Here is a 16055-nt window from a genome sequence, read left to right as displayed (position 1 = left end):
AACAAACAGAGCCTCAATGGATATCTTTCCGATATACCACTGCGATCTAAACGAGCGCTCTCGTATGCACTGTACCTCGCACACAAATATCAAGTACACACTTTGAGCATGGTCAGTACTGTAGCTGTGCAGAACCAGCACAAGTAATGTACCCCGATAGGTAGGTAAGTAGGCAAGCAGGTATGCACAATGCCCATCTAGCAGGAAGGCAAATGCCTCTATCTATAAGAATTCTTCTCCCCGGCCGGGACATCTTCACTAGGTCCTCAAACTCTAGACCGACTGATAAAAAAAAAGCCCACTTGGTTAGCTCAGCAGTCTGTCAGTCCATCATCGACCTCGGCCGATATTCCGTGTCGATCTCAGCTCCTCAACCCCGGTCACTACAGGTTTGTAATACTCACTCCGGGGTATAGATAGATAGGGGCGGGTGAGGGCAGATCCGCAGTACCCGCACGGCCCGCAACGTCCACGGCACAGACGCCCGCGGTCCACTGGAAATGCCGACCGATTGGGATGTCGACGATGGGGGGTTGATGTTGGTTGGGACGGCGTCTAATAATCTAGCGTGAGTAGGTAGGTGGATAGGGTCTAGAAGTCTATCTATCTATCTATCTATCCATTCTTTATCTGTTGGTATTATTCACGATCGTCAGCTTGAATCCCGTGCAAGAAAGACCCCCAGAAACGGGGTTGGTGTTCATTTGCGCAGATGCGCCTTGTATGGAGTTGACACACTATCCGTACATGTTTTTAACGTATGTATATAGTGAGCGCTTCTTTTTTCTCCTTTCGTTTCTGTGCTAGACGGGATGTGGAGTACGTGGGACATGCCCGCTATGCCAGGTGATTGATGGTTCGGGAAGTCTGTCTATCTTTTAACGTGTTGAGAGCTACTACTACCTAACTTCTACCAATCTTGGAACTTTATCACTATATATACCCGCTATACTTTACTCAAGAAAGTCAGAAGCAAGATCTACCTAGACGAAAAGGACTGTATTCTTTTTGTTTTTTTCTTGATCTCTCATTCAAATTCAAAACACACTTTTTCTTCGTTCTCATTTTCTGTTTGTTTCTCCTTTGATCCAGTCCAGGACGCATTTCAACTCAACAATCATACATACCCTTGATTCTACTACTTCCGCAAGATCAAACAAAATTGATCGGCTCAATCACCATGTCCAACACCCAACCCCAATCTCAACCAGTGCCAGAAACAATGAAAGCCCTCCACCTCACCCGCCCCTCAACCACCTCACCACCAACCCTCTCCTTCACAACCCTCCCCACACCAACCCCCAAACCCGGCTTCCTCCTCATCAGGATCCACTACTCCTCCATCCAGCCCTCCGACCGGCTCAACGCCAGGGGATCCTTCCCCAAGACCGCTTTCCCCCGCATCCCGGGGCGGGACTACGCCGGCGTCGTGGTCGGCACCTCTTCCTCATCATCGTCCGATAAGATCAAGATCGGCACGGAGGTATACGGCTCCTCCGGCTCGACGCTCGGCTTCACGCTCGACGGCCCGCACGCGGAGTACTGCCTCATCCCGGAGACCGCGGTGGTCGAGAAGCCGGCGCCGCTGACGCTCCGGCAGGCCGCGACGGTGGGCGTGCCGTTCCTGACGGCGCTGCTGTGTCTGCGGAGGGCGAGGGCGTGCGTGGATGATGTGGTTCTGGTCCTTGGTGCCAATGGGGCCGTGGGGTCCGCGACGGTGCAGGTCGCGAGGGCGATGGGGTGTAGGTCTGTGATTACCGCTTCGAGGTCTCGTGGGGAGGATGCGGATATCAACCTCGCTGGTGAAAGTCCAGCAGGGAGTCTCCGGGCAGCTGATATCCCGGCCCTACTAACGGACGGGAATAAGAAGGGGATCGACGTCGTCGTCGACACGGTGGGCGATATCGCCCTGATGGGCGCAGCAATGGACCAGCTCGCCATCCGGGGCAGATACGCGTGGATCGCGGCGCCCAGGGGCCCCGGGGCCAAGACGGACTTCACGTTCGATATCTTCCAGGCGTATCGGAGGGAGATTGTACTCGTGGGGTGTAATACGGGGAACTATACCGTGGAGGAGATCGCGGAGGATTTGCGTGTTTTGAAGGGCTGGTTTGAGAGTGGGGAGTTGCGGGCGAGGGCGGAGGAGGAGATTGAGGAGGTTGGGTTGGATGAGGCGGTTGAGGAAGGGTATTGGAGGGAAGGCAACAACAAGAAAGGGCCGGTTGTTATCAAGATGATATGAGTCAGAGGAATAACTATTAGATCAAGTTTGAGATGGAGAGGCATCAGAGTAACTAAAGAAAAGCGTATGACTATGTATCTGCTCTGTTCTCGATTTCTAAGCGGTTTTTATATGCAGAAGCAGATGTAGATAAAGACACATAACCAAATATAGATAGACACGTTAACATTATGCGTTTGATCGTTCCATAAGCCGTCTGCAGGCAAGATAGGATTGTATCTCTCAGCGTTGGGGTGGGAAACAGATCTACGCATACAGGATCCTGGTCACGTTGTGATGTACACGGGTACTCTCCAAGCTTACAAACTTCCACGGCTATTTCACGAGCAGGATCATCAAGTATCTACTCCATATAGCACATCGAGCGAAATAACTCAGGTATCAATACATATCATTCAAAGAAACTACCTATGTAGCTAGCTGCCCCGTTACAAAGCCCCTTCCGCCGTCGGAATGAAGCCGCCAATTTCGTTAGTGGTAAATATCAGTCTAATAATAACAATCAGGAGGCATACGTCTCGAGGATAATGTGGAGGTGACAAAGGGGTGCCCTGCTTCGAGATTCAACCGGTATGGACGCCGCGGAGATGAAATAGAGACGTGAAACAACGGAGGTATGGAGGGAAAAAAAGGAAACACCAATCTGCAGCAAAGACAAAAGAAAACAGTGAGATCGTCACAAACCCTTACACCAAGCTGCTTTTATCTGTTATTGTGAGTAAATTCGCATCGTGCCTTCCTTGGAAATGCGATATCAAATAAGCGACAAGTTGTACACAGCGGGAAAAAAAAAGTCGGAAAGGGAAGAGTTGAGCTCGGGAAAGCCCAGAGTCGGCCAGTATCTGCACTACCATTCGAATTCTCCCTGACCTTTGTGGAAGACATACCTGGGAAAGTCAGTACGAGTAAACAATGCCAGAATAATAGAAAAAACCTACTCTTTGCCTCCCGTTGTCAGGATGCCATCCTTGAGGGTGCATTTCCACTTGTTTTTCACCCTCTGTACTTTGTCATATGTGCAGAGCATGACCTGTCCGACTGCATCTTCGCCCTCGTGCTCTTCAGCGACAAGGTCATCTGGATCATCAAGGTCAGAGTTAATAGCATCCTCGTCGTCCTCCACTCTCTCATCATCGTCATCTGGCCCATCGTACTGAGACCGTGGAGGTCCAGAGATCGATAACGAGTTCAGAGCTGGAGTCAACGGCGAGACAGCGTCTTCAGAAACAGAAGGTTTAGCATGGGGCACAAGCCTGCGCTTGGCCGTCTTCGATGACGGGTAGCGTTCCTCAAGAGGCAGCATAAGACCACCGCCCTCCAACTGCGATCTCTGCAGACTCAACTGCTCTCGCAGAAGCCTGTCGCCTTCGCCATTTTGGCGCGCAGCTGCGGCCCTTCTCCGAGCCACCTCCGCCTTCCACTCTAGGAGTGCGTCGCTCGCTCCATCGGTCTGCGCATTGCTGACGGGAGGCCTCTGGAGTTGCGGGGGATTTTGATAGCCTTGCTGCGGCTTCAGATCTTGGCCTTGGCCATTTGAAACCTGAGGGCGCTGCTGTCCTGGAAGGGACAGGGCAGCCTGCGATTGGGCTTGCAGCTGGCTGACGGAGTTGGCCGCCGCAGCACCGTACCTCTGATGCAGTGCATTTGCAGCACGTTCGCGTGCAGACTGCGGATTTGTCGAAGCTGGAGGCATCGGGTTCATGGTGGGCAAGCCAGACTGGCCGTTGACACCGGGCTCCGTCTTGATACGCGGGCCTTGACCATTGAGATTTGGCGGAGGAACATGGCCCGCGACTGGGGCCTGCACCGGCGGCGTAGAGCCCGGGAGGGACTGTGGCAGGTGTTGCGGTGGCCCTTGCTGCTGCTGCGGTGGTGTTGGCCTAGGCGCATTGGAGGGGACGGTGGCCGTGGGCGGGAGGATGTTCTGGGGTTGCGGTGGTGCGGGCTGTGGTTGGGGGTCCCAGGGGAACTGCGCGACACCCAGCGAGGAGAGTTTCTTCTGCCAGCTCTGTGGGTTGTTAGTGGAGGCCAAGGTCGAAAAAGAAAATCAATATAGAAAAAAAAAACGACAAGAGATGGTGAGCATCAGCTTGTGCAGAGAGGCATGCGATTGGCGGGCGGCGGAAGGGGCCGGGGCGGGTAAAAGCGGCAGGGCGCATAAGTTTGTGCGTGGGTATAAAACGACTCAAAAGCTTCCCCCATAAGGAGCGCTTCCCCCAAACCTTGGAACCCCGCCCTGGCCACCCGAAGGCGACTCCCGGCCTGAGGGCTGACGACCTGCGCCAGCGCGACGACGACAGCAGCCTCTCGTCTCCTGACGATGCAGGACGAAGATCTCAGATGCAGACGGTCAAAGGAATTCACTCACCTTCCTCATCTCCTCCAGCGTCTGCTGGTCGACTCCTCCCTCCTCAAAGTCGACCTGCGAGGCATCGCACACCTCCTGGATGACACGGTCGAAGACCATGCCCTGTTCACCTGGTATAAGCCAAAGCCATCACACGAAAGGCATCTAGGGAAGCATGGGGGACAGATGCTCGGAAGGGATGGGGGCTCGTGCACTGGAGATCCGGACAGCTGAGAGAGACAAGAGCTGCTCGACAAGCACTCACCACCTGCTGGTTCGACATGGTGCCGTCAGCGTCCCGCTATGAGGATGTAGATGGATCGTCGTGAGACTTGACAGTCTCTGAGATATTGCTGCAAAGCCCGGGGGGTGATTTTCTTGAGCGCTGTTGCTCTGTCGCAAACTTCCCCCAAGGTCGTCCGGGTTCGGGGTCTCGTGGTTGCGACGACTTTGGGAAACGAAACCCCCCAGCCTCACTTTGCTTTGCCCAGAGCCCGGTTTTTTCTCAGTAGACTATCTCTTCAGGGGGCTGCGTTTCACCCTAAGCTTTTATCTGAGGGCCCCGTAAGCTGTAGACCTGCAAGAAATCCGTCGTGGTAGGACTTAGGCTGTTCGGGCTGATGTTTTGGTGAGGTGAAAGTTGATATGCCTGGGCGAAATCTATCATGCTCCCGGCTGCTTAGTCACCCACTTCCCTCCGTCGCCCAGGACTCTCTCTCTCGTCTTCTTCCTTCGCCCACTGTAACTGCATAAAGGGGACGATGAGAGGTGACTAGAAAGATTCCTGACCTCGATTAGAGGCAATTTATACTTAGAAAAAAAATAATGTGCACAGTATTTACAATGCTGGGCAAGGGAAGGTTTTGTCCTCCCTGCTGCCTTCACAGGCTGGCTGCAACACCTGAGGCTTAGCAGCTTGTTCCTGAGCTAAAACGGACTCACGTCTGAATGCAGTCATAGATTCGCAATTTCTAATCTACCTTTGATCCTTTACTCTGGGGTTACTGCTGCCATCTTCCGAGGCCCTTGGTGTTTGTTTCCTTCGAGTATTATCATAGCGCTAGGTCCCCTGTGCTTCGCCTCTGCTCTGCCGTCGGCTACTCTAGGCCGAGATGATCTCCGGTAAGCTCGAAGATCGCTCTACAATCTTATTGGGCATTTCATACGCCAGAGACTACTCAAAAGATTAACAGGAAAGCTAGTGTAATGCTGATCTTCTCTGAGCTATACTTGGACGCTGTATCTCGGGTATCTGATCTCAGGGTATGGAGACGAGCTTCGAAGCGGGCTTACGTATATCTTCCAGTTGTGGTCTACCCTCACGTGGCGCAGTTGGTCCTCAAGTTCAAAGACGCGAATGCTAATTACTGAGCTATACAAGACGAGCGAGGCTAGGATGACAGCGGGTATAATCCATTGTACCTGCCACGAAGCAGAATAAATACACCAAATAACAATAGACGCAAAACAAACGACAAAGATCACAATAACGCCGAGACCCAATATATATATAGCCCGTTCAGTGAACCCCGGGAAGACCTTGACGGATCGCTTGAACCCAAACAAGAACGCCCCTAATGTCATCTTGAACCGAAATCGCAAGTCATGACCTCTATGTGCCGTCCAGAATTATCTGCAACAAACTACAAAAGACATTTATCGGATAGTCATGGACTTCGCCATCTGGGCCTTGCTGCCAACGCCGCCTTCCCGAGACGCGGAGGCGCTGGTGCCAGGCTTGCGCTCGAAGATCTTCCAGAACTTCAGACTCTCGTCGGCAGCTGAAGATACGTTAGCAGATGAACACAGGACAGGCATTGAGGAAACAGATGAATACATACCGGCAGTAGCCAGCATCTGGCCATCAGGGCTGAGGCAGCTGTGCAGGACACGAGTCTCGTGGGCTGGAATCTCCACATTGCGGACCAGAGTGGGGTAGCTCCAGATGCTCAGAGAGTTGTCGGGGAAACCACTAGAGCTGACGATCTCGCGGTAGTGGTTGCTCCATCTCAGGCTGGTGACCTGAGAACCAGTGTCAATGCTATTGGTACGGGCACCAGTGGTGGTGTTCCAGAAGTGGATGTGACGGTCGTAGGAGCCTCCACCAGTGGCCAGCAGGTTCAATTGCCAGGGGCACCAGCTGAGGGCCTTGACGGCAGCACGGTGGTTGGTCTTGGTGAACTTAGGAGCACTGAGCGATCGCGCATCCCAGATGTTGACCAGGTTGTCGTTACCACCGGTAGCAAGCTGGGCTCCGTCCGATCTCCACTCAAGACCGCAGACCTCAGAAGTGTGGGAGACGAGTTCAGCAATCTTGTGCTGAGCGATACGGACATCGTGGTTGAAAACCAGGCCACTGCGGGCACCTGTGGACAGGGTGTGCTTGGACCAGCCCATGACACCAACGCGGGTGTCGTGGCCGTACATGCTTCGAAGCTTGGTACCCTCTTCGACATCCCAGATCTGGACTTCACCGGTACCAAGGCCAACGCCAACATAGGCGCCGTCACCACTCCACTTGACACTGCTGACGTAGGTATCTGGGGAGGTCTCAAGGAGACAGTTAACCGTTCCCGTGTCCGCAGACCAGACGTAGACGTTCCGCTCGAGACCAATGGCAACCTGGTTGCCAGAGCTCCAGTCCAGAAGGTTGAGATAGTAGTCATCAAGCAGCCCAGGAGCATCCAGGACACGCTCTGGCGCGGTCTGAACTCTCCTTCGGAACTGGGAAGAATGTGAATTCGCGGGCTTCAGTGGACGGTTGTATTGAGCGCGGAGGTCAATGGGCTTGGACGACTCTGGCGCTGGGGGCTTGAACGCGAGAATGCGAGTGTTCAGGTTCACGCCACAGGCGTTAGCCAAGGACGACTCGTAAGCAACAGCATCGGGAGCAGGTCGAGTGTAGGAGCTGGTGGAAGACTCATCGTCCAGACCAAGGTTTTCGAGAGCTGCCGTGATATCCTCTTCTGATCCCCGACCACCAATGTCAAATGCACTAGCAGCGTTCGCAAGGACAGCAGAACCATCGTTGCTGCTGGTCTTGGGCCGTGCGTTCTCTTCCGGCTTAGCAGTTCCAGCAGTAGTCAGACCCTCACTGGCCGTGCGGTTGGGGATGAATCGGTCACCAGCGTTGTGGGGAATGCGGACCGTGGTCTTTCCAGTGGTCTTTCCAGATCTGGTGCGATTCGTACCCTCTCTCCGTGTACGCTCACGCTCCTTTGATGGAGACTGGCTAGCTGTGGGACCAGTACCAGTCAAGGTCCAGTCCGAGACTCCCAGTTCGAGATGCTTAGGAGACTTGCGACTCCGCACAGCAATGTTCGACTTGGGAGAGTCACGGTGGGCGCGAGCTGCTTTCGAGACAGTTTTGAAGTGCGAGGCCAGGTTACCGCCATAGATGGACTGCGATGATGCACGGGGCGCATCAGAGGTCTGACGAGGAGGAGTGAACGGAGAGGGGCTGTTGGAGGCATTGGTGGCCAAGCTCGAAGTTCTTGTGCGGGGAGAAGGAGTGAGGGGCATACGGCCTCCAGCGGTCTTGCTGGAGAAGATGCCGCGGTGGCTCTTCAAGGGAGTTGATACTGTTGCGGTAGCCATTGTGATATGTGCTATACAAATGCAGATCGAATGGACAACCTCCTGTAGGTTGAGGAAATGCCTGGTCGATTCCTCAACAGAGACTCGTGGAAGTCTAAGTTGGTGGTCCCGGCCTATCCAGTGATTATCCCAAGACACTCAACTGAATGGATCCTGGGAAGCGGTGATTGTATTATATCGTTGTAGGTTGCTGTGATGTTCAGAAAAGGCAGAAAAATCGAAAAAGATCTTTCGAGAGCTAGCAGCCGCAATCGGGGGTCGATCGATCTGACGATATAGTTCAAGACGATCTAGTGGATTGGAGAGCTATACTCTTGCAAAGATCCGGTATTGTATGCAAGTACGAAGCAGATAGGGAGTTATAGGATGTAGAGGTAGTGCATAGAGGAACGAAGAAGGTGATTGTGAGAGGAGAAAGGGAAAAGGACCTGGGAATATAGAAATCTAGAGGAATAAATAATGGCTCTGAGACCTAGCGTTGCTCTCTACCATAGCAACGGGCACGACCCGCCCGTAGCCCGATCCAGCCAAGCGCCCATGTGACATATGCGGCTCTTCCGGCATCCGCAAGCGCCGGCGAGTTTGAGTCTTGGCGACCTCGTCGTCAGATCTTCAGCTTTCACTTTCAGGGACCTCCTGGTTTATCCCTTCATACCGTCGTCCATGCAACTGCCTCGATGACTGCTGAGGAGAGGCCATAAGACCGCCAATGGCCCTGTCCAGCGTTCTCCTCTGATATCTGCTGCTGTTCCCCTGTCTCTCTGGCCCAGGCTAGCAGCCCTGTTCATTCTCCACAGCTCTCCCCGGCCCGCCCTGATGGCACGGCAACCGCCCTCCACACCTAGCAACGTTACCGGGGCGTCAGCATCGGTCTTCTCGCAGTTCCAGGAGGGTGGGTCCTCCTGGAACGTGTCTGGATCCCACCGAGGCTCAAATCCGATCGCCTCTCCTTCCCCCCTCAAGAACCAGAATACCTACCTAATGCCGACCAGCCCAGCGAAAAGTCGACGTGGCAGCACCGACTACCGTCCAACTGTCAAAAAGGCCCTGGGAAATGTCCCAGCGTGTCTTGTCAACGCATCGGTTACCTATTGTGGCAATGACCAGATCTATGCCTTCGGGGGCTTTGACCAGTATACGGATGAAGGTCCGTTGCTTTTTATTGGCTGTTTCGCCCTGATCTCCTTGCGCTTAGTCAATATTCTCGACCGGGGTTGCTAATAATGGCTGATAGTCTATAACCATGTGCTCAGACTGAACCTGAACACCCTTCGATGGGAGCTGGTGGATAATTATGGAGACATCCCTGGTGTCCGCATGGGTTGCTTCCCCCTTGATGCTGCTTGACTTTTCTGACGAAAGCTGACAAAACCACCAAAGGACATACCGCCTCCCTCTACCAGGGCGACAAGCTCATCGTGTTTGGTGGTGAAAATGAGCATCGCGAGTACTTATCCGACATCGTGATACTGGACATCCCTACCTCGACATGGACTCAACCTGACGTCCGTGGACCGATCCCACGAGGGAGGGCACGCCATGCTGCAGTCATCTACGAGGACAAGTTGTTCATAATTGGAGGCGTAACGGGTGAGAACAACATCATTCTCGATGATTTGTGCTACCTGGACCTGAAAACATGGACCTGGTCGCGGACATGGAGCTTTACCGCCCGCTTCGATCATACGGCTTGGGTTTGGGGCGGCCGACTATGGATTTTCGGCGGCCTTGGTCCAGACATGGAGCGCACGACTGACATTTGGTGGCTGGACCTGAAAGGCAGCCCGTCCCTTGGAATCTCATCCTCACAAGGTACCGTGCAATCCCCAGGAGTGGTCAACAGGATAACTCATAGCCCAGGAACCCCATTTAGTCCGTCCCAACAACTGTCAGGTCGGTCAGGCGGTTACGCAGCAAATTCTGCAAGCGTGCAGGTTCGATCCTTGGGCCGACGGAAGCCAATTGCTCCAGGAGCTATCTCCTCCCTCAGATTTCATTCCGGACCCCATGTTCCAGCCCTGCTCTCCGGGACCCATTTTCACGTGTACTCTTCAGGAGTGCTGCTTGACCTGATTACGCCTTCGGAAACAGTGCGGCCGTATGAGTGCAACTTATCGTCGTTGGAGCTTGACTCTTTACGTTGGCAGAGGCTTGCTGAGGGCCAAGAGGTCTTTAACCCGGCATATCGATGGCATTACTGCACCATCAACGAAAATGGGACGAAGGCTTGGCTCCTCGGATCTGATATCGCGACTGTGCAAGGGTCCAGTGACGATAATCACTTGAGCGAAGTCATGTTCATCGACCTGGAGAAGTACGGACTCCTTGGAAATGACCTTGTGGCTGAAACATCTGAACAGAATAGGATCCTTGCATCCGAGCGGCAGGGGTCGCCCCTGCACTCGGGCTTAGGCAGCGACCTCGCTGCGGTCTTTGATCAACCGCCAGAATCAGGAAGCGGAACTGATTTTATTGTCACCGCAAACCGCGATGACCAAGAATACCCGGAAGAAGTGTCGGAACCGTCTTCTCCCTCGCCGTCACAGCCTGCGTTTCTGCCACCAAATGCCGCTACTTCTCCCCCTATCCATGTCCACAGGATCATCCTGCAGGTTCGGTGGCCCCACTTCAAACGCCTGTATTCGGCACAGATGGCGGAGTATCATACGAAGAGGATGCATATTCCGGAGCCGTATTCTGTAGTCCGTGCGTTCCTCTACTACTTGTACACAGACAGCATTTCTGGCCACCCTGAATACTGCCCGGATATTATTGATGTGGCAGGGATGCTGGTGATGGCTAACCTTTACGATATGCCGAAGCTGCGCCTACTTTGCGTCAACCGGCTCAGCCGTGAACTCGATATCGAGAATGCAGCCATCGTCTGGGAGAGAGCCGGACGAACTAATGAAGAATGGCTGAGGCGCCGCGCCGCTCAGTTCTGTATGACACATTGGGGACGGGTTGTCCGTACCGAAGGTTTCAAGTCCCTCAGCAGGCAGAGCTTGATAGAGCTCTGCGAGGTGGTTGACATGGAGGGACGAATTGTTGCAGGTCCCGAGCTGGAGATGGCCGGAGCACTCGGCGCGGACGGTCTTGGACTGAGCAGGGATTCAAAGCGGCCTCGTCTCGCCATTGTTGGCGGTAATGCGGTTGACGATGTGGACGAGCTCGAGGGAGATGAAGACGATGGAATGGAGCTATCCTGAGGGAATAATGCATTTGAAATGACTAGAATGACTAACTATTATGCAGACCTAAAGCTGGATTTCATGGGATACAAGGGGGCGGCGCAAGTTTGTCGGGTCTCTGTGTCGGCGTTGCCAGCGGTTTGACAGGAAAAGCATCCACGCGGTGTGGAGTTAATAGTGATAGTCACGAAGAATGTCAGTGCTGCATGGTTTTTTTCACCCTAATATGCTACATGTGCCACAATCGTAATGCAATGATATTGTCGAACCGGATACCTATTGTAGCTCGCGAGCGTATCATACATAGTCCGTAGGACAGCCATGGTGGTGACTGTTCGGCTCGCGGCCCGGCCCTCCGCCGAGTCTCCGCTTGTGATCTCGGCCAGGTTATTCGTAGAGACCCGAAGTCATTTAACCGGGGTGCTGTTCGTCACACGTTGGTCATAGGTAATCTACGGGGAAGTCTAGATAGTCTTCCCCAGAACGTCCTCTTCGCGGATCGTCGTTTTGCTGTTTCGCTATGGCGGATCTTTCTCCGCTGTTGCGATGTCTTCTCCACCTTTGCGGGACGGGCTGCGTGGGCTGATGGTGTGGATACCTGATACCCTATTTATGTCTTCATCAATTCCCCTTTGAGCAGTCAATCATGATTTTTTCTACTTTATAGCCTCGAAGAACGCTGCTAAAAAAAAACAATCTTCTACATCCCTGTTTAGGTAGTGAGGGGCAGCCATGACGACCACTTCCACCCTTCCTTCAGATTTCCTCTGGGGTTTTGCAACTGCAAGGTACCTAAGCTCCATGACTATATATATCTACAATCTTATATTAATAGCCAACCTGACACCCCCTCTTCTTTGGGCAGCTATCAGATTGAAGGCGCGGTCAACGAGGACGGTCGGGCTCCGTCGATCTGGGACACTTTCTGCCAGATCCCTGGCAAAATCGCCGACGGAAGCTCTGGAAAGGTTGCCTGCGACTCGTACCACCGCACGGCGGACGATATTGAGTTGCTCAAGAAATGCGGTGCGAAGGCGTACCGGTTTTCGCTCTCGTGGTACGTTTGATTCTCTTCCTTCCTGGGATGGGCTACGGTACTATTAGTGACTTCCATTGTCAGGTCTCGTATTATCCCCCTCGGCGGACGCAACGACCCCATCAACCAAAAGGGCCTGAACTTCTACCTCAAGTTTGTGGATTACTTGCACGCCGCGGGGATCACGCCTCTGATCACCCTCTTCCACTGGGACCTGCCCGATGCGCTGCACCAGCGGTACGGGGGCATGCTCAACAAGGAAGAGTTCGTGGCGGACTTTACGAACTATGCGCGTGTGGTATTCAGTGCCTTTGGGTCCAGGGTAAAGCATTGGATCACGTTCAACGAGCCGTGGTGTAGCGCCGTCCTGGGGTACAATACCGGGGTGTTCGCACCTGGCCGGACCAGTGATCGTACGAAAAGCCCCGAGGGGGATAGTAGTCGGGAGTGCTGGATTGTTGGGCACAATATCCTTGTGGCTCATGGAGCGGCGGTGAAGGTTTACCGGGAGGAGTTCAAGGGGAGGGATGGTGGGGAGATTGGGATCACTCTTAATGGTGGGTGAGAGTCTCATGAGACTTATACCAACTATCGTTATCTATCTGCATAGGTAGGTAGTAGGTTATCTAATAGAAAGAACAAGGCGACTGGGCCGAACCATGGGACCCCGACAACCCAGCCGACATCGAAGCCTGCAACAGGAGGATCGAATTCTCCGTCTCCTGGTTCGCAGACCCCATCTACCACGGCAAATACCCGGACAGCATGGTGAAGCAACTCGGTGGCCGCCTCCCGACCTGGACCCCCGAGGACATCGCCCTCGTCCACGGCAGCAACGACTTCTACGGCATGAACCACTACTGCGCCAACTACGTCAAGGCCAAGACCACCGAACCGGACCCTGACGATTTTACAGGAAACCTCGAGATCCTGACGGAGGACAAGAACGGAAACAGCATCGGCCCCGAGACGCAGTCCGCCTGGCTGCGGCCGCACCCCGTCGGGTTCCGCAAGCTGCTGAAGTGGCTGAGTGACCGATACGACGGGCCCAAGATCTACGTCACCGAGAACGGTACAAGTCTGAAGGGCGAGAATGATCTGCCCCTGGAGCGGCTGCTCGATGATGAGTTCCGGGCACAGTATTTCAGGGACTATATAGGCGCGATGGCGGATGCTTACACCCTGGACGGGGTCAATGTCAGGGCGTATATGGCCTGGAGTCTTATGGAGTAAGTCCTTTCCCTTAACCTCCCTTCATCTTGCTGCTTCGCTGGTTCTGGCTAACAAGCGTCTTTTCCTTTTTTTTTCTCCATTTAGCAACTTCGAGTGGGCCGATGGCTATGGGACGAGATTCGGTGTGACTTACGTTGACTACAAGGGTAACCAGAAGAGGATACCCAAGAAGAGCGCCAAGGTTATCGGTGAGACTTTTGACAAGTACATCAAGAAGGAATAAATGGGGTCAGATGTGCCCATACCTACCTACCTACCTACTTACATAACACCGTCAGGAACCCACCTAGGATTGCAGGAGAACGAAATGTAGTAACTAATGCTTCGGAAATGATAAAAGGTCATGAGTCAATGACGAGATAATGATATATTATTATCATACTTCCAAATGAATCAGAGTATGCAATAATATTAAAAAAAAGACAACAGTAAATTGTAATAGTAATCAAGGTACAGATCAAATTCCATTCCATTCCATCCTTCCTTTCCCACTGCCTCGGGATCGGGGTTCGATTCGACAAACTGGATCAGATGGTGTGTCCCGATCTGCTCCGTCCTAGGGCTCGGCCGGACACGCACGTGGAGCAGGGTCGAGCAATTCCACACATCCTCCAATAGGCATCCAGTAGTAGCATATGCAGGAACGAAACTTAAGAAATAGAGTCAATTCTTTTTCTCGATTGATCCTCTTGTGCTCATCCGGTTGTGTTGGGGCATCTTGGTCTCAATTGAGACGCGATTTGCTTGCTCTTTTTCTCTTTACTTCCTCTCTTCTCTCGTTTGAAGGAGAGGGAGAAATAGGATGTGTGTATGCATCTGTAGTATGTGTGTTTGTATGTATTCTGCAAGCCCACGTCATGGATACTAGCTGACAGCCAAGTATTTTTAATTGTAATAAATTGTATCCACGCCTGCGGGCCTTGAAACAAGTCTGGGGCCTCCATAGAAGCGAAACGGCTGACTAGTCTGGCTGTTAGAGACAGACAGAGAGAAAACGTAGTCACTGCGACTTATCATCGTAATCGTCATTGTTGAAGATAACCTTAGGTATCAACTGGGCTGGGACTCGGATTGTTGTAGTCATAGTGCCGCTAGCATAGCATGAGTAAGCAACACCCTCCACCGGAATGCAGCCCTGTGCTACGCTATGCTATGCTGTCGACGGGAACATTCCGCACTAGGCTCGGACTTCAAAGTCTCTTATGGGTATGTGGATACATCCATTCAGGTCGGCGGCGGTGGTGGCCCCCAGGAGTAATTAGAAAGCTGGAGGTGCCCTTGCGGGGACATCGTTGTGGGCTGCGGCTCGTGCAGTTCGGACGTGCTCTGCACGTGGGACGTCACAGGACCACCTCCTGCTACTCCTGGTAATCCTCCTCTTTCAAACCCCACCACCGTTGGCACCGACATGGACCGTTGGGCTGTCTGTTCATGCTTGGGGGCTTGGTAGTGAGGATGGGTTATCTGCGGATAGGGCCCTAAGCCCGAGAGATGCCCACTGAACCCTATTTGGTGATTTGTCGCGAGCTCCGGACTGACGGACGACTGATGGTTGACTGGAGCGGGCGCTGGAGTAATGGAGTTCTCTTGGAGAACATAGGGTTCGACGTCGTTCGAAGATGGCGTCGGGCTGTGATAGGACTGCCAGTCATGCGATAGCGGCATCCGGCTGGACGATCGTCCCATCGGTGGGACTGCAGCTCCCTCGCGGGAAGGGCCGGTAAATTGGGAGGACATAGTAATGCTCGGAGCAGTAGAAGCGGTGGATGAACGACGGGATCCTTCTATATGGATGTATCCATGACTTGTCAATGCTACCACTTCGAGGAAAGTAGAGTCCGGATTTAAAGAGACAGAAGCCAATGGAAGACGCAGTTAAAGATGGGACGTGCTCTTACCACCAACAGGATACAGCGGCCGGCTGCTCATCACCACGGCCAGTTGATGTCTCAAATGAGCAATCTCCGCCTCCAGAACAGCATTGCGTCTCAAGACGTTGTCCATCTGTTCGTCCCTTGCGCGTAGCTCAGCCACTTGCTGCTCAAGCTGCTCGATATGCTCCTTGGTCCGCTGGCGGATGGTCCTCTGTGCCTCGCGGTCGTTTGCCCGCTTCCTCTCCAGCCGTTCTGCGGTCAGGGAGGCGACCTTGCGAGTGCCGGCCCGGGATTCACGTTTCCTTCCACCAGCAACTGCCGTCCTTCTCGGTCCCACTGCTTTCTGATCCGTTGAGGTCTTGCCGTCCGTCGAGGTGCTTCTCGTCGACCTTCCAGGAATTGTAGACATGACGGTAGCTGGTGCAGAAATAGGAGGCTGAAATAAGTGCCGATAGTTCGGTTGAAAATAGATAGTATGAATACTACAGGAATGCGGAAGAACTTGACAACCACGCAGCTATGGCTGTTCCAGAGG

At 53.3% G+C, this 16055-nt stretch overlaps 6 protein-coding genes across 6 annotated transcripts; 3 read left to right on the top strand and 3 right to left on the bottom strand.

Annotated features, from left to right (window-relative positions):
- Nucleotides 1-1180: 1180 nt before the first annotated feature.
- On the top strand, nt 1181-2242 carry VTN00DRAFT_9196 (uncharacterized protein; the record flags this gene model as incomplete). The annotated part of the gene is made up of 1 exon (XM_069436129.1): nt 1181-2242. One exon carries the CDS (start codon nt 1181-1183, stop codon nt 2240-2242), a length of 1062 nt encoding a protein of 353 aa, XP_069284781.1.
- An 847-nt stretch (nt 2243-3089) lies between these two features.
- Nucleotides 3090-4872, bottom strand: VTN00DRAFT_9195 (uncharacterized protein; the record flags this gene model as incomplete). Its single annotated transcript, XM_069436128.1, has 4 exons — nt 3090-3129; nt 3181-4250; nt 4611-4712; nt 4855-4872. 4 exons carry the CDS (start codon nt 4870-4872, stop codon nt 3090-3092), a joined length of 1230 nt encoding a protein of 409 aa, XP_069284780.1.
- Nucleotides 4873-6245: 1373 nt separating this feature from the next.
- VTN00DRAFT_9194 (uncharacterized protein) lies at nt 6246-8186 on the bottom strand (the record flags this gene model as incomplete). Its single annotated transcript, XM_069436127.1, has 2 exons — nt 6246-6370; nt 6431-8186. 2 exons carry the CDS (start codon nt 8184-8186, stop codon nt 6246-6248), a joined length of 1881 nt encoding a protein of 626 aa, XP_069284779.1.
- An 816-nt stretch (nt 8187-9002) lies between these two features.
- Nucleotides 9003-11395, top strand: VTN00DRAFT_9193 (uncharacterized protein; the record flags this gene model as incomplete). Its single annotated transcript, XM_069436126.1, has 4 exons — nt 9003-9333; nt 9421-9507; nt 9567-9998; nt 10047-11395. 4 exons carry the CDS (start codon nt 9003-9005, stop codon nt 11393-11395), a joined length of 2199 nt encoding a protein of 732 aa, XP_069284778.1.
- Nucleotides 11396-12109: 714 nt separating this feature from the next.
- On the top strand, nt 12110-13869 carry VTN00DRAFT_9192 (uncharacterized protein; the record flags this gene model as incomplete). The annotated part of the gene is made up of 5 exons (XM_069436125.1): nt 12110-12165; nt 12243-12434; nt 12498-12970; nt 13057-13642; nt 13731-13869. 5 exons carry the CDS (start codon nt 12110-12112, stop codon nt 13867-13869), a joined length of 1446 nt encoding a protein of 481 aa, XP_069284777.1.
- Nucleotides 13870-14870: 1001 nt separating this feature from the next.
- VTN00DRAFT_9191 (uncharacterized protein) lies at nt 14871-15929 on the bottom strand (the record flags this gene model as incomplete). Its single annotated transcript, XM_069436124.1, has 2 exons — nt 14871-15430; nt 15545-15929. The coding sequence occupies 2 exons, from the start codon at nt 15927-15929 to the stop codon at nt 14871-14873; spliced, it is 945 nt and encodes a 314-aa protein (XP_069284776.1).
- Nucleotides 15930-16055: the final 126 nt, after the last annotated feature.

This window comes from Thermoascus crustaceus (genome assembly GCF_041956765.1).
Source record: "Thermoascus crustaceus strain CBS 181.67 unplaced genomic scaffold VTN00scaffold_7, whole genome shotgun sequence".
NCBI classification, from domain to species: Eukaryota; Fungi; Ascomycota; class Eurotiomycetes; order Eurotiales; family Thermoascaceae; genus Thermoascus; species Thermoascus crustaceus.
The sequence above is the reverse complement of the archived record's forward strand: the minus strand, read 5'-3'. Positions and strand labels throughout refer to the sequence as shown.